Here is a 21,108-nt window from a genome sequence, read left to right on the forward strand (position 1 = left end):
GAATGTCCCTGTCATTCCTATCCCTGTAACTCATGGATTATCTTTTCTTATATTGTGTTATATCTTTCCAGCAATTAACGGGTATGTTTTTGGAAACCTCCCTGGCCTGGAGATGTGCGCTGGTGAATTGGTGTCCTGGCATTTGTTTGGGATGGGGACCGAGATCGATGTTCACTCTGCACAGTTCTTCGGCCACACTTTGCTTAGCAGAGGCCACAGGATGGATGTCATCAGCCTCTTTCCGGCCACTTTTGTGACAGCAGAAATGATGGCAGAGAATGCTGGGAAGTGGCTTTTGACCTGTCAAGTCGATCATCACATACAAGGTATCTATGCACCATTCGAGAAAGGTCAATAGACATTGCAGTTGGGCCAGAACAACTACTACTGCTAGTAATATTTTATATACAGTGGTACCTTGGGTTAAGTACTTAATTCATTCTGTAGGTCCGTTCTTAACCTGAAACTGTTCTTAACCTGAAGCACCACTTTAGCTAATGGGGCCTCCTGCTGCCGCCGCGCCGCTGGAGCACGATTTCTGTTTTCATCCTGAAGCAAAGTTCTTAACCTGAAGCACTATTTCTGGGTTAGCGGAGTCTGTAACCTGAAGCGTATGTAACCGGAAGCGTCTGTAACCCAAGGTACCACTGTATCTGCATCGGTGTAGATAGTGCTGTACAGAACAGAGCACAGGTCTCTGCCCCAAGGATCTTACAGATTCAACACCAAGGAAACAAAAATAATAATAATAAGGGGAAGGAACTGGAAGGATGAATAAGCAGAGAACTGATTGTTTCAGTTGTACTGTGTGCATAGGCTGAGGGTACAGGATGAGTTACAGTAGGACATGGGAACAAAACAAAAAAAATGCTCAAAAGGTGACATATCAGCAAAGGTTTCTAAGCTAAGAAGTTGACATTCTACACAGTACATCGACCTTGAAATGATTCCAGAAATGTATTGTGTAAACTTTTTTTTAAAAAAGCCATATAGCAATAACAGGCTCTCTTCCACCGATAATAACTGCTGCTTCTGGCGGCTGCCAATTGGGACTAATGTTTTCCTGTGGTTTCCCTGTTTGTTGCAGGGCTGTATAGGCTGCATCTAAATTAAAAAGTGCTCAAAATGATAAGCAATAATAATCAGGCAGCCACAGCAGGCCCTTCAAACAGCACAACATTTTTTAAAAAAGTATTAAGAATAGCCATAAATCCCCATATGAACCACCCCAGAGCCTGCAATCATCAGTCTGAGGCCTTTTGTGTTCCCATCCTTCACAAGACGTCCAGAGGGTGGCAATATGAGAATGGACCTTTTCTGCAGTCGCTCCCCATTTGTGGAATGTTCTCCGCAGGGAGGCTTGCCTCATGCCTTTGTTACATATCCTAAGGCACCAAGCAAAAACATTCCTGTTCTCCCAGGCCTTTGGCTAATTAAATGATCCATGGCTTTTTAAACTGGGGAGTATTTGGTTGGTTGGTTTGTTACTATGTTATGTATGTATGTATGTATGTATGTATGTATTTTTATACAGCAAACTCCACTGTGAGCTTCAGGTGAAGGGCGGTATAGAAATTTAATAAAATTTAATAAAAAACAAGCAAACAAATAAGTAAAAGCACAAGTTAAACAGTAGAGGGAAAGAACCAATAAAACCAGCATTTAACCAACCTGACTTGGCACTCATACTGTGTTCTGGTTCCCAGGAGGAGCCCATGGGGCAAGGCATTCCAGACAGCAAGGCAGGTCCATTGTTGCAGCACCACGGAGAGCTCCCAGTGGAGCCACGTGTCCACACAAAAGATGGCAGTGAACTGATACTTTCTGAGCCTCTGTCTCCAGCCCATCTCTCCTAGACTTCATCCCGTTTTAGATAATTAGGTCGCATTCACACCATTTAAAGCACTCTTGTGCCATTTTAACAGCCCTGGCTTGCCCCAAAGATTTACTGAAGCCTGTTAAGGGTGCTGAGAGTTTTTATAAGACCTCTCACTCTTCCTAGCTCCAGCGTCTTTTAAAGCCATCCAAGTTGACAGCCATCAGTATTTCCTGTGGCAGCAAATTCCATAGTTTAACTATGTGCTTTGTAAAGGACCTTCTTTTCTGGGTCCTGAATCTTCCACCAATCAACTTCATTGGATGCCCCCAACCTCTAGCATTATGAGAGGAGAAAAACTTTCCCTATCCACTTTCTTCACACCACACATCATTTTAGACTCCTCCAACACGTCCTTCTCTTACTCATATTTTCTCTAAATAAAAGTGGCCTGAATACTTTGACCTTTCATCAAAAGGGGCATTGCTCCATTGCAGCCTTGATCATTCTAGTTGACTCCTTTCTGAACCTTTTTGAGGTTAGGCCACCACAGTGTTCCAAATGCAGTCACACTGCAGATTTCTATAACTGTTATGTACTGAGGTTCTCACCCTGGGCCAGCAGGGGGATACTGTAGATAGTTTTCACTCAGGTCCACATATGCAAACAAGGAATTGAAAGTGACGTTCAGTGATTGGATAGTTACAGAAAGTTGTTACTGTTGCGTTGTAGTGGAGCTCTATATAAGCAGGCTGGCTGAACCGTTCAGTTCTGTTCTGGGTCTGTGAATAAACAAAAGCTTTTTGAAGAATCTCTGTGTCGTCTGATATGTTCAGCCACAACTTAACAATAACAGCATTACGATATTGGCAGTTTTCAGCTCCTTTCCTAATAATCCCTAGCATGGAATTTTCCCTTTGCACAATATTGTAACCTTTGCTCATAGGGGAAATTGTTCCATCCCCTTGACAATTTTGGCTCTGTTTGTTTGTTTGCTTTTTTGCTTGTTGTTTTTCTACCTCACCTTTGTCCCAACTTGTGATTCATGATGTTGGTACTCTTTTGGCACACTACTGTGCCCCCTGACAACCCAGTTTGGAAATTACAGCATTAGAATAATTGATTGCATGTTGAGACCAGATCAAATTAAAGACTTATTGTGTGTGCTTTCCTACGCTGTAGCTGGTATGATGGGATTCTACAACATCAAGGCTTGCGGTCAAAACATTACCGGGCCTTCACAGAGTGGTCAGGAAAGAAGATACTTCATTGCCGCTGAAAGAATTTTGTGGGATTATGGACCTGGTGGTTTTAATAAACTCACAGGCCAGCCTTTAAATGCTACTGGCAGGTATGTGTTGTGATATTATTTATTTCTTCTTTTCCCCTTTTAGCTGAAAGCTGACATTTTTACTGATGTTTTAGTTACTGTTATGTACTGAAGTTCTCACCTTGGGCCAGCAGGGGGATACTGTAGATAGTTTTCACTCAGGTCTACATATGCAAATAAGGGATTGAAAGTGGCATTCAGTGATTGGATAGTTACAGAAAGTGGTTACTGTTGTGTTGTAATGGAGCTCTGTATAAGCGGGCTGGCTGAACCCTTCAGTTCAGTTCTGTTCTGGCCTGTGAATAATCAAGAACTGTTTGAAGAATCGCTGTGTCATCTGATATGTTCACCCACAACTTAGCAGTTACCTTGTTGTGATTTTGTATGCTATATGCCATCTTTTTCTAAATGAAATTGCAGTCTATAAATAGTTTAATAAATAGGTTACTGAGTTAACTTATGCAGATATATGCACCAGGTTTTTGCTGTTGTTTTTAAAGCCCATGTAGAATAGCAGATTGAGTGTTTGACTTAAATATTAGAAACCTAAGTTTGAAATCAGTGGGGTAGAATTCGATATTATTATTATTATTAAAAATTTGTATACTGCCCAAATCTGTAGATCTCAAGGCGGTTCACAACATAATTTATTACAATCTGAAAAACACAAAATACATAATGAAAATAAGAATGAAAACAAACCAATAAATGGGTGCAGTTGAAAAAAGAAGCCTTGAGACTCCTGCTTGTCTCTTCCCTGATAACTTGTAGAGAAATAAAATGATGTTGTTAGATTCTGAACTGGAACTCGGCATTGTCAAATGGTGCAATTAATTTCTCTGCACGTTACCTTAGGAGAGAAAAGAAAGTGATTCAGGACTTCTGCTTTAGGCAGGAATCCCATGTCTCTCATATCATCTTTATCTTTATCTCCCCCTTCGGCTAATTAGCCTTGGGATAATGGCTACCTGTTATGTTGTGGGCGAACATAGCAGACGACACAGCGATTTCTCCAAAGCAGCTCTTTATTTGTAAGCTGGACAGAACTGAACAGCAAACAGCTCAGCCGGCCTGCTTTTATAGGCAGCCGGCTGTCGACAATGTAGCAACAACAACCCAGGGTTTCCCGCCTAAAATAACTGACGTGGACCTGAGTGAAAACTACATACACAATACTCCTGGTGGCCAGGGCGAGAACTTCAGTACATAACACTACCTATCAGTCTAACGTTCCTCACAGGGTTGCTGTGAGTCTAAAACGGCAGCTGTAAGCTCCCAGGAAGAAAGGTGGTTCTCCAAAAAAAACAAATTAATAAATCTATTTTGTGCATAATCTTACCTGTTTGCTTTAAACTGAGCATTTCAAATCAGCTGTACAACCGGTATCAATACTTTGTTCTCTCACAGCGACTCAGCACCTTTCTTCATACAAGGGGATGACCGAATCGGAGGGCAGTATTGGAAAGTTCATTATGTGTCCTACACCGATGGAAAATTTACTCGCAAAAAGAAGCAAACAGAAGGCGCCACTCACCTTGGCATACTTGGTACGCCTTGTGGTTTTGAGTCTTCTTTTTTTTGGCACTGGTTTCAGTCCCGCTACAGTCTCTCACATTGGAAGTTGCAGCCAGTCACCCTGAGAACATTTCTCCCATCTGAGCAATGCCCCTAACCAAGGGGATGGGGGCAAGTAGGGAGAGGCTTTAAAGCTCAGCGTCCCCTTCCCCAAACCAGCTCATTTCTCTTCCCTGCTCTCCCCCAGGCCCAGTTATCAAAGCTGAAGTTGGAGACACAATTTTGGTTACTTTTGCCAATAAAGCCGACAAGAACTACAGCATGATGCCTCATGGCGTAGCTTTCAGCAAATCGTCAGAAGGAGCCCCTTATGAAGATGGTAACTTTATTTATTTATTTATATTGTTATGATTTGGGGGGGGGGTCATTCTGGATGATGCCCCGAGTTCTTTCCATTTCTTGGGATCCTGTATCTGTAAGGGGTAGAATGTATAAGAGCAAGCTTGCCCAACCTGTCCCTTTGCCTAGGTAATGGCTTGGGGCTGACTAGTTGCTCTGTGCTATAGAGCAAATGGGGGAGTGTTCCCCAGCCCTCAGCTAGCTGCTAGGTCAGAGAACAATCACCAGAGTGGTGTGTGACAGTTGAGCAGAAAAGGACTGGAGGCTGAAAGCTGCAGAGAGGAAAGGGTTCTGCTCTGTTCTGGGTCCAAAGCTGTGACGAATGGAGGAGCAAAATCCTTTGGGGGTGTCCATGCTGTGAGCCTCCTCCATCCTTTGCTCAGGCTGTGTATATCTTAACATAAAATATTATATCCCTAAGACACCGCAGTCTCCATCCACCTTCGTTCCAAGGAAACCAGATGAGAGCAGGAAGCCCTAGGGTCCCTCACGGCTTGGAGATTAGAGTGGCATGAAAATATACAGTGGTACCTCGGGTTAAGTACTTAATTCGTTCCTGAAGTCCGTTCTTAACCTGAAGCACCACTTTAGCTAATGGGGCCTCCTGCTGCCGCCGTGCCGCCGGAGCCCGATTTCTGTTCTTATCCTGAAGCAAAGTTCTTAACCTGAATCACTATTTCTGGGTTAGCAGAGCGTGTAACCTGAAGCGTATGTAACCCAAGATACCACTGTACTTATTTATACATTTTTACACTGCTTTTTCATGAAAAAAAAGCATGCCTAAAGCAGTGTGCAAATTTCTTAGGTGACACAGCTGCGTGAAGAACAGCCTAAACAATCTAACAGTCAAAATAGAGGAAGAGAAAGATACTGGCTTGTCATCCAAAAAGGGGGAGGGGAGTCACATGGAAAAATTAGTCTGATCCAACTACAGTAACTCAGTTAAATCCCATTTCTTTCTATGAAGATATTTACTTGAATTATCTTCTTTTATTATTCTGTGTGTGTTACCATGAGTTTCTTCTGGGAGGGTGCTTTTTATTTTTAGGGCACCAGAAGCCGGGGGCTTATGTTAAACCCGGCGAGACCTTTAAATACAAATGGAGAGTTCCTGAAAGTGTCGGCACAACGGGCGATGATCCACCGTGTCTCACCTACCTGTATTATTCAGCAAACGATCCTGTCATGGACACCCAGTCTGGTCTGGTGGGGCCTCTAATAATCTGCAAGAAGAATGCTCTGGAACCAGACGGAACACAGGTACTAATTCTGATTGATCCATGCATTTTGAATGGCTGAGAGCGTTCGCTGAGCCCAAAGGGTAGCATGTTAAGCAAATCCAGATCTGAACTAAGTTATATTGATTGGGTCTACTCAGTGGCGTAGCGTGGGGGGTGCAGGGGGGGCCGGCCGCACCGGGCGCAACATCTGGGGGGGCACGCTCGCACTCGCAGCTCTCTGCCCCTACCTGGCTCATTCACTCTCTCTCACTGCAGTGCTGGCTGTGCGAATCCGATCCGAGCCGCCGGGTCGCCGCCCACTGTGGAGGGGAGGGTGCCAGGCGTGCGGTGCGGTGCGGTGCGGAGAGAGAGCGAGGGACTATCTGGGGGAGGGACAGTGCAGCGGGGGGGGGGCGCATATTACTTGCCTTGCCCCAGGTTAGGGGGCGCAAATTACTTGCCTTGCCCCGGGTGCTGACAACCCACGCTACGCCACTGGGTCTACTTACAACATAAGAACGTATGATCAGAAAAATCATTTTCTAGTTCTGTTTTGGGCCTCCAAGAGTCTCTAATCAAATGCCCCTTCGAAGCTCACAACAAGAAAAAGAGATAACAAGGGAGTCTGCTGCCCCTATGGATTCTTCCACCTGAGGCAGTCGCCTCGCCTTGTCTCATGCATGGGTTGGCCCTGGGTTTAGACAAAATTCATGGAGGATGCTGAAGATTCTGTTTATACACTGAATGTTGCAGAAATGATTTGATATTGCAGTGGAGTCTTTATTTCTCACTTGTTGATGTGAACCTGACTAGGTTGCATCCCAGGCATAGAAACACAAATAGAAAGTTGCAAGGATCAACCACTCCCTTGCAAGGATGATAAGTTCCTATGTAAAATGCTTGTCGAACATAAAATAAAACTACTCTTGAACATGGTGCCTGGAAAGCAACGCTTTGGAGTATATAGATTTCTCCCTTTCTTTTTTATCCTTGGAGGTGCTATGGAATGGTTTATGATCAGAGTCCGAATTGGGAAAGAGACTTTTTATGACGTTTACCGTAGAAAAAGGTCTGAGAGACAGCATGAGCGAAATTTGGAAGGAAGATGACTTTGACGCTGAATAATTTAGATGAAGTGAAATCTGAACTTCTAAATTCTACTTGCCTTTCATATCTAACTTAAGAAAATTACAAGTGTTCAGACTGAACGATGACTGTTTTGAGTCCCATGAAGTTTTTGTTATTCAGGTTTCCTTGAAGAAGATGCTGTAGTTGTCTTATTGTAGTCACAGCTACCCAGAAACTGAACAGTAAAGACCGGTTACAATATTTATATTTATTTCAGAGGCTGTAATTAATTGTACATCTAAAACATTTCATCATTGGTTTATTGATTAATCATCTGTTTTTACAAACCCTTCCACAAATAATAATAAAAAGAGATCTCTTTGTAGGGGTGGAGAGCTGTGCTCCTCCAGATGTGGTTGACTCACATCCTCCCTGAGCATTGGCCCTGTAGACTGGGGCTGGAGGAAGGTTGAGTCCATCAACACCTGGGAGGGGGTCACAGATATCCCTACCCTGCAGCATGGCCAATGGTCAGAGATGGTGCAGGTTTTGCCAATCAACATCTGGAGGGCTATGTGTTCCCCACCCATAACAGGTGCTTTAGGAAGCGGTCTGTAGCCTTGTCTTGTTACCAGTAAAAGGGAATTGCTTCAACCATCATAAAGTCATAGAATTGTAGAGTTGGAAGGGATGCTGAGGGTCGTCTGGTCCAACCCCCTGCAATGCAGAAATCTCTGCTAAAGCATCCAAGGCAGATGACCATCCAACCTCTGCTTGAAAACCCCCAAGGAAAGAGAGTCCATCACCTTCCAAGGGAGTCCTTTCCACGGTCGAACTTGTCTTACTGTCAGAAACTTCCTGATGTTTAGTCGGAATCTCCTTTCTTGTAACATAAATCCATTGGTTGGAGTCCTACTCTCCAGCAGGAGAAAGCAAGTTTGCTCCATCTTCCATGTGGAAGCCCTTTAGATATTTGAAGATGACTATCATATCTCCTCTCAGTCTCCTCTTTTCTAGGCTAAACATACCCAGCTCCTTCAACCATTCCTCATAAGGCTTGGTTTCCAGACCCTCGATCATCTTGGTTGCCCTCGTCTGCACACACCTGTTTGGCGGCAGCAAACCTGTAGAATAGAATTTTATTATTACGGTCACAGACCAGTTCCGGCTCACTTACAATATCAGGAAAATCACAAAACACAACAGGAATACATTGAATTGCTATTGGGTATAACAAAGACAATTCAGATATAGCAGCAGTTAAAAATATGAATTAAATCTTGATCACTAAAATATAACCTAAAATTGTCATTTAAAAAACCTTTATCATTTTGGTAGTACAGCTTGTTCTCTAGGTTTTATGGCAGTCGCACAGAATTTGGCCACCCATAGTGTGATCTCTACCAGGAGTTTTAGACATTGAAGTTCAAACCCATTTGGAGATTTTTGTATAACAGGAGTGATAAATACCGAGCGTATACCCCCGTAGAAACGGCAGCGTAACAAGACATGAGAGGCAGTTTCTACCTCCATCAAGCCGCAGGGGCAGACTCGTTCCATGTATGGCACCAAACCTGTGTACACTACCTTGTACAGTACACTCATTGAATGTTAAAAGGTAAAGGGTAAAGGGACCCGTGACCATTAGGTCCAGTCGTGGCCGACTCTGGGGTTGCGGCGCTCATCTCGCTTTATTGGCTGAGGGAGCCAGCGTACAGCTTCCGGGTCATATGGCCAGCATGACTAAGCCGCTTCTGGCGAACCAGAGCAGCGCACAGAAATGCCGTTTACCTTTCCGCCGGAGCGGTACCTATTTATTTATCTACTTGCACTTTGACGTGCTTTTGAACTGCTAGGTTGGCAGGAGCAGGGACCGAGCAACGGGAGCTCACCCCGTCGCGGGGATTCGAACCGCCAACCTTCTGATCGGCAAGCCCTAGGCTCTGTGGTTTAACCCACAGCACCACCCTCGTCCCTTTCGTTGAATGTTACGTGTCAATAAATGTATGACTTTGTGTACACAGATTTCACACTTGTTGAATGTGAACATCCACATATCAGAAAATCGTTGAGGTGGAAGGGATTCAAACCAAGTGTGGAATGACCACATAGGTGCATAATCAGATGAGGAAACACTGCAGCTTAGAGGGAGTGCACAAAGCTAAAAGCTTCAATCTCTAGGATCTTCAGTTAGGCTGGGAAAGACGCCTCCCTGAAACCTTGGAAAAATGCTACCAATCAATGTAGACACGTTTATTTCTAACCAAAACCTCTTGGACTAGTTTTATAATCCTGTCAAAGAGATTTTTTCTCCTTCAATTTGGTTAATCCTTTTAATTCAGTATGCACAATTAGGAGCTGTTTTAAGAACGTCATTTTCTAGGTGGTTAAACCTGTGGTGGTTAAACAGCAGTTAGTCCAGGGACATGTTCTAGTTTTGTTTTTAAATAGCACAGTACGTTTTCTGTATAATATATAGCACAGGTTATCCATGATGAGAAAAGCTTGCTCTTTAAGAGCAGAGTGTTGATGCTGACCTTTAAAATCGTAAATGGCCTCGGCCCAGTATACCTGAAGAAGCATCTCCACCTCCATTGTTCAGCCTGGACACTGAGGTCCAGCTCTGAGGGCCTTCAGGCAGTTCCCTCATTTCGAGAAGTGAGGTTACAGGGAACCAGGCAGAGGGCCTTCTTGGTAGTTGCACCCACCCTGTGGAACTGTTGGGATACTGCCAGGGAGACAAAGTCCATCATGACTCCACGTCGTCTCCGGACGTCCATCGATCTCCCATAGACACGCAGTATCAGCAATTAGCGACACGAGCTCCAGAAATAGCTTGCCACATTCCAGAGCCGATGCACGCTCTATCAGCAGATAATGCACAGCGAAAGATGCACTCAGGAGAGCATATTTACAACTTTATTCAGCATTGGTCAGAACAAAGAGAAAACATGACTGCCTGCTTCAGTGTTTCCGGCACAGAGAGAGAAACGAAAGCAAAGACACAACATAAACTTCCTGTGAACAGGAAATACGCAGACTCTGTGACTCACAAAGCCTGCTCCCTTTTAAGGTGGAACGGAAATATCCTAAAAGGAACACCCACCCACCAAATGTCAAGGAAATAAACAACTATTTGACTTTTAGAAGACATCTGAAAGGCAGCCCTGTTAAGGGAAGCTTTTAATATTTAATACTGTATTGGGGAAACTCAGCCAGATGGGTGGGGTATAAATAAATTATTATTATTATTATTATTAATTATTATTATTAACTTTTAAAACAGTTAGTCACCAAAGAAAGCAGCAAAACTCGCCGCAGAAATTCCTGGATGTTTTCTGCCTTCAGACGCCCCCATGTATAAGACATCCCCTATTTTGGGGGACTCCGATTTAAGAAATTGGGGGGGGGGGAGAGAGAGATATCCATGTATAAGATGCCTCTAAAATTTTGACATTATATTTTCGGGGGGAAACCTAGTCTTATATACGGGAAAATACGGTAAATATTAAATTGTTGTTGTTGTTGTTGTAAACCAAAAGATCCAGATCTTAGAATCATGAGTGCATTCCAGGCTGAAAGGGCCATGCAAACTTTCTTTAATGTTGAGTGGGAGAGATTCCTGAAGCTATTGTAGAGTATTTTATAGCTCCGTATTTAATACTAGAGAAAGTTCAAAATTTAGCACTGGAATGTTATTTCATTGATTCTAGCGTAATGATTGTGATCTCCTGCTTAAAGAAAAAAGTGGAAATGTTTCCCTCCCCCTAACGCATATTTGTTTTTTGACTGCAGAAAGGAATAGACAAAGAATTCTACCTACTGTTTACAGTATTCGATGAGAACTTGAGTTTCTATCTTGACACAAACATCAATTCCTTCACTGGTGACCCATCCAAAGTTAATAAGGAAGATGAGGATTTCCAGGAATCCAACAGAATGCACGGTATGGTAAAAAAAAAAAAATCACCATTGGGTATTGGTTTGTAGCAGAGGTATCCATTATGAAAGAGAAATGAGGGCAGAATTAGGTCCTAGGGGAAGAGCATAGGGCTTCTCCAAACAACCTGTTTATTGAGCTTCCGTCCTGATTTGCTTGCACAAAGCTTACACAGTACTTAGACTATGTCTGGCCTTTATTGAGCATTCATTATGATTTTTTTGTGGGAGATTAAAGGACAATGAGCATCCAGCCTGATTTGCTTTTGTTTATATGCCTTTTCATAAGTCATTTCTTCATTCCGCACTATTTGTTCATTCCAACGCACTTCCCCATGACTTTTCTAATTGGAGTCAGTTTCTTTTTTAAGTGGATTTGTTGCATTAGGGTGACAGAGCACTTTAATCAATTCTCCCGGTATTCACTTGAACCCCTCCCACAAAATACTGACCATGGCGGTGCCATTGAGGCACCATGTCTGTTGCTGAAATTTGCAGAATGAGCTGCAATGTCTGACTGCCAACTTTCTTCAGACGTATTGCATCTTTATGAAATGCATACAAATTTTGTTGTTGTTTAGTCGTGTCCGACTCTTCGTGACCCCATGGACCAGAGCACACCAGGCACTCCTGTCTTCCACTGCCTCCCGCAGTTTGGTCAAACTCATGCTGGTAGCTTCGAGAACACTGCCCAACCACCTCGTCCTCTATCGTCCCCTTCTCCTTGTGCCCTCCATCTTTCCCAACATCAGGGTCTTTTCCAGGGAGTCTTCTCTTCTCATGAGGTGGCCAAAGTATTGGAGCCTCAACTTCAAGATCTGCCCTTCCAGTGAGCACTCAGGGCTGATTTCCTTAAGAATGGAGAGGTTTGATCTTCTTGCAGTCCATGGGACTCTCAAGAGTCTCCTCCAGCACCATAATTCAAAAGCATCAATTCTTCAGCGATCAGCCTTCTTTATGGTCCAGCTCTCATTTCCATACATTACTACTGGGAAAACCATAGCTTTAACTATACGGACCTTTGTTGGCAAGGCGATGTCTCTGCTTTTTAAGATGCTGTCTAGGTTTGTTATTGCTTTTCTCCCAAGAAGTCTTTTAATTTCGTGACTGCTGTCACCATCTGCAGTGATCATGGAGCCCAAGAAAGTAAAATCTCTCACTGCCTCCATTTCTTCCCCTTCTGTTTGCCAGGAGGTGATGGGACCAGTGGCCATGATCTTAGTTTTTTTGATGTTAAGCTTCAGACCATATTTTGCGCTCTCTACTTTTAAGAGGTTCTTTACCATCAAAGTTGTGTCATCTGCATATCTGTGGTTGTTGATATTTCTTCTGGCAATCTTAATTCCAGCTTGGGATTCATCCAGTCCAGCCTTTTGCATGATGAATTCTGCATATAAGTTAAATAAGCAGGGAGACAATATGCAGCCTTGTCGTGGATCACTGCCTTGTTGTGGCGAAGGGTCTTGAATAACTCAGAGAAGCTATGAGCTGTGCCATGCAGGGCCACCCAAGACAGACAGGTCATAGTGGAGAGTTTTGACTAAACGTGATCCACCTGGAGCAGGAAGCGGCAAGCCACTCCAGTATCCCTGCCAAGAAAACTCAATGAACATACAAACTTAGCTTGAAGTCAAAGAAGTGTTTAAATCAAGCTTACTTGCCTAGGACCAGCAAAAGGCACTTCTGGGGAAACTTTGCAAAAGTTTGGTATTTTTTTCAAGGAGGCCGCAAAGGACTGACCTGCGTGTCAGGACAGCAAGCCAGGAAGAAATGTAAACCATTGTCTTCTGCGAACTTAATTGTAGGGTTGTGTTAAATGCTACAACGCAGTCTGGATGAAGACTCAAGCCGCTCCTGCCTATTAGTATCCTATCTGCAAGATCTGAATTATTTGGAGGACAAGTTCAGAGAATAAAGCAGGCAAGCATTAATGAAGTTCTCTAGACAGCGTCTTTTCCTCCGGCAGATAGGTGCCGAGTTCACAGGACATGAACTAAACTGAATGAGTTCATTATACATTGAGTTTGTGAGCATTCCTGTGAACCGAAATGGCACATAAATGATTGTGCATTACCGTAATGATGCACCCAGAGTTACTTACACATGTAAATGAACTCATATTTATTGTGTCCAGAGGATGTGGTGTCATCTTGAAAATGACAGCTGTATCTTTGATGTCAATCAAAGGTGGATTGAATCCACCTAGTAGCCTCACTGAGGCAACCAAAATCTAGAGCGCAATCACTGCTCTCTTCACAGAACCTCCCAAGACATGATCAGTTCTGGCAGAGGTGAATGTTCATCCCTTGTTAGCCAGGTCAACTATTCCTTAAGGCAGGGGAAGCCTTTCCGGCCACTGGAACAAATCTTAATCACCCTTTTCCCTGGTGGGCCCGGGACACATTTCTTGCACATTTGTGTATAATGTGTAAGGTAAAGGTAAAGGGACCCCTGACCATTAGGTCCAGTCGTGGCCGACTCTGGGGTTGCAGCACTAATCTCACTTTATTGGCCGAGGGAGCCGGGGTACAGCTTCCAGGTCATGTGGCCAGCATGACTAAGCCGCTTCTGGCAAACCAGAGCAGTGCATGGAAACGCTGTTTACCTTCCCGCCGAAGTGGTACCTATTTATCTACTTGCACTTTGACGTGCTTTTGAACTGCTAGGTTGGCAGGAGCAGGGACCGAGCAATGGGAGCTCACCCCGTCACGGGGATTCGAACCGCCGACCTTCTGATCGGCAAGTCCTAGGCTCTGTGGTTTAATCCACAGCTTCACCCACGTCCCAGTATAATGTGTAGTTGAGCCCTAAAATCTGCCAGTAGGTGAGAACAGAGGAGCAGAGAGGCAAGGGTAACAAGCTGGTGAATATGAGAAAATTCAGTTGTGGGTTTGCAAAAGCACAGTAATCTGATATATTGTGTGTTTTTTCTTCCTTCAGCTGTCAACGGCTATCTGTTTGGGAACCTGCCCGGACTCACTATGTGCAAGGATGACAAGGTTTCTTGGCATGGTATTGGACTAGGCACGGAAACAGACATGCATGGTGTTCATTTCGAAGGAAACACCATTCACTTGGGTGGCACAACCAGGGATACCCTTGCCTTGTTCCCTCACACGTCAGCAACAGCCCTGATGCAGCCAGACCGAGTAGGTGGGTTTTTGGGACCTGAGCATCCTTTCTCCATGCAACTACAAAGCTGTCACCATGTGCATTGATAAATCAACTCATTGTGATCCTCACTGGGTTATGAATGTTTAGAACACTGTAAATGTTGCTGTAGCATCCATACGCTCATTGAGCCTCTACTTTGAAGTATCAGTGTATCAACTGATTTATAAACTGCTTGAGCCAAAGGACATAGCATTGATGCAATGCAAGACACTGCTATGTTATAGTCAACATTGCAATAATACTATTGTCAGTGCTGTGTTGTAAGGGAGTGCCTTCCTCATGTGTGCATCTCCATCCATCAAGGGCAAAACACAGCTGAAAGAGGTCGCTGCAGAATCTGCAGCAACGTCTTCCTTCTGTATCCATATGTATAGGGAAAGGTAAAAAGGTAAAGGACCCCTGGACGATTAAGTCCAGTCAAAGATAACTATGGGGTTGCAGCGCTCATCTTGCTTTTCAGGCCGAGGGAGCTGGCATTTGTCCACAGACAGCTTTCTGGGTCATGTGGCCAGCATGACTAAAACCACTACTGGTGCACGGAAGACCGTGATGAGTGCCAGAGTGCATGGAAATGTCGTTTACCTGTTTATCTACTTGCGCTGGCGTGCTTTCAAACTGCTAGGTTGGCAGAAGCTGGGACAGAGCAACGGGAGCTCACTACCGTTGAGCAGATTCGAACCGCTGACCTTCCAATCCGCAAGCCCAGGAGGTTCAGTGGTTTAGACCACAGCGCCACCTGTGTCCCCATCCATATGTATATATGTGTGTAAAGCATTTTTATACCCTCCTTTGATCACATTCCGTGGCCAATTCGCAACGGGAGTAAAACATTTAAAATGTAAACGTACCACCACAGTCTGTTAGAGCATGGTGCTGATAACGTCATGGTCACAGGTTTGATCTGCCTGCATATTCCTGCATTGCGGGGGGGTTGGGATAGATGACCCTTGGGTCCCGTCCAGCTTTACAGTTCTGTGATTCTGTGTGAAATAATCCAATCTTCCCCTACATACTCCTCCCTGGATCCTTCACTCTACTGGTTCAAATCTTCTTGTCAAATCTTTGATCGCCTTCTCTATTTCCCACCTGCACCCTTTTGCTTTTCTAGCTTTCTACAGTCGCATGCCTCCTGACAGCTGATGCTCTCTGTTCACCTTGGCTTTGCCTCCAGCTGAACAGCCTTCCTTTTTATTTCATTCCCCACACTAATATATATTGTCTCTTTGCTTTAGATTGTAGCCAGCAGGCAGAGGAGTGCTGTATTTCTGCTTTTGGTACAGTGATTTGGAGTGCAATAACACCAACAACCATCTCCTCGAGCAGCTAGCATGGTGATAAATGTCACAATTTCCTTTCAGGGACTTTCCAGTTGGTTTGCAGGACATTCGATCACTTTACAGGAGGGATGAAGGAGCTTTATGAAGTTAAGCCCTGTGGCAAAACACCTCATGATGGGAGGCACTATGGAACCATGAGAACATATTATATTGCTGCCGAAGAAATGGAGTGGGACTATGCCCCCGATAAGAACAGAGCAGAGCAGAGGGCGGAGGCAACGAGCAAAGAGGAAAGGTACAGATAAGGGACAAATTTGATTTTGATAGGATAAACTGCCAAATTCTCACTTCTGGATCTAATTTGTGAACCAAAGCCCAGCTGTCCTTTGAGATTCACAGTCCTCTGAATTTCGTGATACAGTTCTTCAACTCAACAATGTGTTTTAAAAAATATATATAAATGCATTATGTTAAGGGAAAGCACAGAAAAATGCATATGTTAGTGAAGATAGCATGCAGAAATGTGTTGCACCGGGGTAAATTGCTTGCAGAAATGTGCATATTGGTCAAAACTGAATATTTATTAAAATAAACTCACACTAAAATGCTAACAAGTATTCATAAGGATTTATTTTTCTAAAATAAAAGAAAATAGCAAACTGATGTTAAAAGGTAGAGGTGGATTAAAATGTGGAAAAAAGACAACCCGATAGAACCAAAATTCACAGCATCATCCTTTGTTTCCGGGTCACAGGTCATGGCTTCCTGACAGTTTTGAGCCTTTTGTCTTTAGAAATTAGGCACTTGCAGCCTGAGCTTATGTATATTTACTTGGAAGTATGCTCTGCTATTCAATGGAGCTTAATTCCAAGTAAGTTTTGCAGAGAATTGCAACCCAAGGTACCTTTATCTTGAAGTAAACCCTATTGAAGGGGGACGCGGGTGGCGCTGTGGGTAAAAGCCTCAGCGCCTAGAGCTTGCCGATCGAAAGGTCGGCGGTTCGAATCCCCGCGGCGGGGTGCGCTTCTGTTGCTCGGTCCCAGCGCCTGCCAACCTAGCAGTTCGAAAGCACTCTCGGGTGCAAGTAGATAAATAGGGACCGCTTACTAGCGGGAAGGTAAACGGCGTTTCCGTGTGCGGCTCTGGCTCGCCAGAGCAGCGATGTCACGCTGGCCACGTGACCCGGAGGTGTCTTCAGACAGCGCTGGCCCCCGGCCTCTTTGAGTGAGATGGGCGCACAACCCTAGAGTCTGTCAAGACTGGCCCATACGGGCAGGGGTACCTTTACCTTTAAACCCTATTGAACACAATGGGACTTGCAGCTGAGGTAAATGTGCATAGGATTGCACTGTGCATCGCTTCAGCTATTTCCGTTTCGGCCCTCTCACATCCTGGGGTAAACAAGGCCAACAAATTTAACTGTCCAGATAATCCGAACACAGTTTGCCTCTTCAAGTGTCACCCTCTTTCTATCACTGCCTCACTTTTTATTATTCTGCTTAAGAATGGTAAATATTTTGGGGAACTTTTAAACTGTTTTCTCGCTTTGTACAATGTTTTCAAGTTACGGGCATGTCTTTGTGAGCCAAGGTGAAGGCCTCATTGGTTCAAAGTACAAGAAGGCGGTTTATAGAGAATACAAAAGTGGAGATTTCGTGGAGCACAAAAGGAGGAGCGCAAAGGAGCGACACCTGCAAATTCTAGGTGAGAAATTTGGGGCTACGTAATTCATTTGAAACTCTTGAAGCACCTTGCGAATATTAAGCATTGGTGTTTGGTTCAGCTTGTGAGGAAAAGGCATGGGATGAAAGCTAGCCCCTTTCAAAGCTGCCATCTGAATGCATCCACTCTGCAAGGGTTTGGGTTTTTTTAACCGCAGTCAAAGAGCTAATCAAGCTTCTCACCAGGAGATGGAGCTACATCATTAGAGTTCCCCTGAACTGTCCCAATTATTGGTCCGAGTTAAGTTTGGAAGAAATGTGTGTGCAGGCTTCTTCTTCAATGATTTATTTTAAAATATTTCATTAGTAATAAGTTGAGTGACTTCACTTCAGCAATGCATGCAGAGTAAATAAGATGCTTTGTGCAGCCTTCGTTTAAAGCAAGGATGGGAAACTTGTGGCCCTTCTGGTGCACAGCTGTCAACTTTTCCCTTTTCTTGCAAGGAATCCTATTTGGACTAAGGGAATTTTCCCTTTAAAAAAGGGAAATGTTGACAGCTATGTTCTGGTGTTGATTACAGGGCCGGCCCAACCATGAGGCAAACTGAGGCAGCTGTCTCAGGCGGCAGAAGCCCATGGGGCGGTGCCCTCATGCAGGGCCATCTTACCCATAGGCACTAGGGGTACGGGGCACCCAAGTGCCGGGCTCTCAGGGGCGCCAGGCCACGAGTCCGGGGCCCAAGAGTTGAGTCCGAAGAAGAGCCCACCTGTTGGCCAGAGCGCTGCGGTGGGCTCTTCTGCTGCGGGTGGCTCTGCGCCACTTGCAGGCCCAAGTCTGGGAAACCCTGATATGGAAGATTATGGTGCTCAGCATTTTGTGTGTGCTTTTTGTGTTTTCATTTCTTTTATTTTAACTTTGCATCATGCCTCTCTGTTACTTTTTGGCTTTTTCAAAAAACAACAACCACCTTAGGGCCCTTGATCCATGCAGAAGTTGGTGACTCAATACTAATTGTGTTTAAGAACAAAGCTAGTCGTCCATATTCAGTATCGGCACAGGGCGTGGAAGCAACAGCAGCTGGGAATAAAGCACGCACCACAATGCCAGGTGAATTACACTGCATGTTTACAAGTCTTTAGGTTCTGTTAACAGTGTGTTCCATTTAGTATTATAATGCACACTAAACTAGAACTTAGTTTAGAATTTAGGGACGCGGGTGGCGCTGTGGGTTAAACCACAGAGCCTAGGACTTGCCGATCAGAAGATCGGCGGTTCGAATCCCCGTGATGGGGTGAGCTCCCGTTGTTCAGTCCCAGCTCCTGCCAACCTAGCAGTTCAAAAGCGCGTCAAAGTGCAAGTGGATAAATAGGGATCGCTCTAGTGGGAAGGTAAACGGCGTTTCCGTGTGCCACTCTGGTTCGCTAGAAGCGGCTTAGCCATGCTGGCCACATGACCTGGAAGCTGTCTGCGGACAAACGCCGGCTCCCTCGGCCTATAGAGCGAGATGAGCGCGCAATCCCAGAGTCAACCACGACTGGACCTAATGGCCAGGGGTCCCTTTACCTTTAAACTAGAATTAATCGCAGTAGGGAAATATGGAGATGTCTTGATGTTGGCAAACCTATAGGTGTGGCCAAATTTTTCAAAAAATATCAAGTTAAGATGGTTGTATAATTAGTACAATCAACAGATTTTGGCCAGGGATTGCTTGTATTGCCCAAGACCATCGCATTGCTGCTATGGTGTTTTACTGTGTTTACAGTCATACCTTGGGTTACAGATGCTTCAGGTTGTGTTTGTTCAGGTGGCAGGTGTGCCGAAACCCAGAAGTACCGCAACGGGGTACTTCCAGGTTTTGGTGGTCACGCATGTGCAGAAGCCCTGAATCGCAACCCATGCATGCGCAGATGCGGCGCTATGGGTTGTGAACGCTGCGGGTTGCGAATGTGCCTCCCACACGGATCACGTTCACAACCCAAGCGTCCACTGTAATTTTATTCTGAGTCTGAACTGTTTGTTGTAAGCTGCCTTAAAGGTAAAGGTACCCCTGCCCGTACGGGCCAGTCTTGACAGACTCTAGGGTTGTGCGCTCATCTCACTCTAGAGGCCGGGGGCCAGCGCTGTCCGGAGACACTTCCAAGTCACGTGGCCAGCGTGACATCGCTGCTCTGGTGAGCCAGAGCCGCACACGGAAACGCCGTTTACCTTCCCGCTAGTAAGCGGTCCCTATTTATCTACTTGCACTTTGATGTGCTTTCGAACTGCTAGGTTGGCAGGCGCTGGGACCGTACAACGGGAGCGCACCCCGCCGCGGGGATTCGAACCGCCGACCTTTCGATCGGCAAGCCCTAGGCACTGAGGCTTTTACCCACAGCGCCACCCGCGTCCCATAAGCTGCCTTATATGTAGCAGGAAGGTGGGAAATAAATATTTCAATTTTTAAAAAAACCATTAGGGACTGGAAATCCTTAATTTTGGTAGGGGGTGGTGTTAACACCTTTTGAGTTTTGTACCACACCAGCCTGAGAACCATAAGCAAGCTACTGTCTTTAATGTTTTGGTTTCAAACCAAAGTACTGCGTTTCATCAGATTTCTGGATTTTGACAAACTGTTATTTATTCCTTTTTATAAACATACATGTATGTGGACAGGAGAAATAAACACCTACCGATGGAACGTCCCAGAAAGCTCAGGACCTGGAGTCTCTGATCCCAACTGTATCACTTGGGTTTACTACTCAACAGTGCATTTTGTTAAGGTAAATGTAGCGAAGGTGTGCCCCCGCCCCCCCGCCCTGTGTGTCTTTTATGGGAGAACCCTTGAGAGGGGGGTTTATTTGCCTAAAATGTTAAATGAATACTATATTATCAAGCTCCATCTGTACAAAGCCAAATGTAAATCAGGGATGGGGAACAGGATTCGGCCTGGATCCTGTTATCACAGTTGCTTTAGCAGCCTTTTATTTAAAAAGTTGGGTTTTGAACAAAATAACTGCATGCATCTATATATTAATGATGATGATAATAATGATAATAATTTATTGTTTATTGTTTATACCCCGCCCATCCGGCTGGGTTTTCCCAGCCACTCTGGGCAGCTCCCAATCAAATATTAAAAACACAATACAGTGGTACCTCGGGTTAAGTACTTAATTCGTTCTGGAGTTCCATACTTTACCTGAAGCACCACTTTAGCTAATGGGGCCTCCCGCTGCCACCACACCTGTGGAGCACGATTTCTGTTCTCATCCTGAAGCAAAGTTCTTAACCCAAGGTACTATTTCTGGGTTAGCAGAGTCTGTAACCTGAAGCGTATGTAACCGGAAGCGTATGTAACCCGAGGTACCACTGTACAGTGTTTTTAACACAATATTATTCCCTGTTTTCCATTTCTCTTTAATTCCAGGATATGTACAGTGGTTTGATCGGGCCGCTTATAATTTGCAGAAAAGGAGTCTTAAATGAAAAGGGTTTAAGAACAGACATTGACCGAGAATTTGCCCTTCTGTTCCTGGTCTTTGATGAAAACAGGTCCTGGTATTTGAATGACAACATTGAGAAATATCTACAGGAGGATCCGAAGGCGTTCAACCACACCGATGACTTTGTGGAAGGGAACAATATGCACGGTATGCTGTTGAGCATAGGATTATTATTTTAAAATGTTACTTCGTGAAACATTCAGGTTTGCTACTGAACAGTTGCACA

At 44.5% G+C, this 21,108-nt stretch overlaps 2 protein-coding genes across 4 annotated transcripts in view; both read left to right on the top strand.

Annotated features, from left to right (window-relative positions):
• HEPHL1 (hephaestin like 1) overlaps nucleotides 1-21,108 on the top strand; it is a 39,873-nt gene that overhangs the window by 12,535 nt on the left and 6,230 nt on the right. For 2 of the 3 annotated variants that reach the window (XM_083436156.1, XM_083436154.1), the window contains 12 exons: nucleotides 72-326; nucleotides 2,999-3,167; nucleotides 4,554-4,693; nucleotides 4,909-5,040; nucleotides 6,109-6,320; nucleotides 11,144-11,294; nucleotides 14,228-14,440; nucleotides 15,820-16,033; nucleotides 17,303-17,442; nucleotides 18,373-18,507; nucleotides 20,053-20,159; nucleotides 20,807-21,029. In XM_083436156.1, the coding sequence (XP_083292282.1) occupies nucleotides 72-326; nucleotides 2,999-3,167; nucleotides 4,554-4,693; nucleotides 4,909-5,040; nucleotides 6,109-6,320; nucleotides 11,144-11,294; nucleotides 14,228-14,440; nucleotides 15,820-16,033; nucleotides 17,303-17,442; nucleotides 18,373-18,507; nucleotides 20,053-20,159; nucleotides 20,807-21,029 (2,091 nt within the window). The remainder of the gene's footprint in view (nucleotides 1-71; nucleotides 327-2,998; nucleotides 3,168-4,553; nucleotides 4,694-4,908; nucleotides 5,041-6,108; nucleotides 6,321-11,143; nucleotides 11,295-14,227; nucleotides 14,441-15,819; nucleotides 16,034-17,302; nucleotides 17,443-18,372; nucleotides 18,508-20,052; nucleotides 20,160-20,806; nucleotides 21,030-21,108) is intronic. The other variant, XM_083436155.1, reaches the window with a different exon arrangement.
• UQCC5 (ubiquinol-cytochrome c reductase complex assembly factor 5) lies at nucleotides 6,966-7,719 on the top strand. Its single transcript, XM_083436966.1, has one exon. It carries the CDS (start codon nucleotides 7,177-7,179, stop codon nucleotides 7,387-7,389), a length of 213 nt encoding a protein of 70 aa, XP_083293092.1. The 5' UTR covers nucleotides 6,966-7,176; the 3' UTR covers nucleotides 7,390-7,719.

This window comes from Podarcis tiliguerta, assembly GCF_965153285.1.
Source record: "Podarcis tiliguerta genome assembly, chromosome: 4".
Taxonomy (NCBI): domain Eukaryota; kingdom Metazoa; phylum Chordata; class Lepidosauria; order Squamata; family Lacertidae; genus Podarcis; species Podarcis tiliguerta.

Bases quoted from the DNA above. Each gene is read 5' to 3' on its own strand.
- UQCC5 (XM_083436966.1), top strand. From the start codon at position 7,177: ATGCTTGTCGAACATAAAATAAAACTACTCTTGAACATGGTGCCTGGA.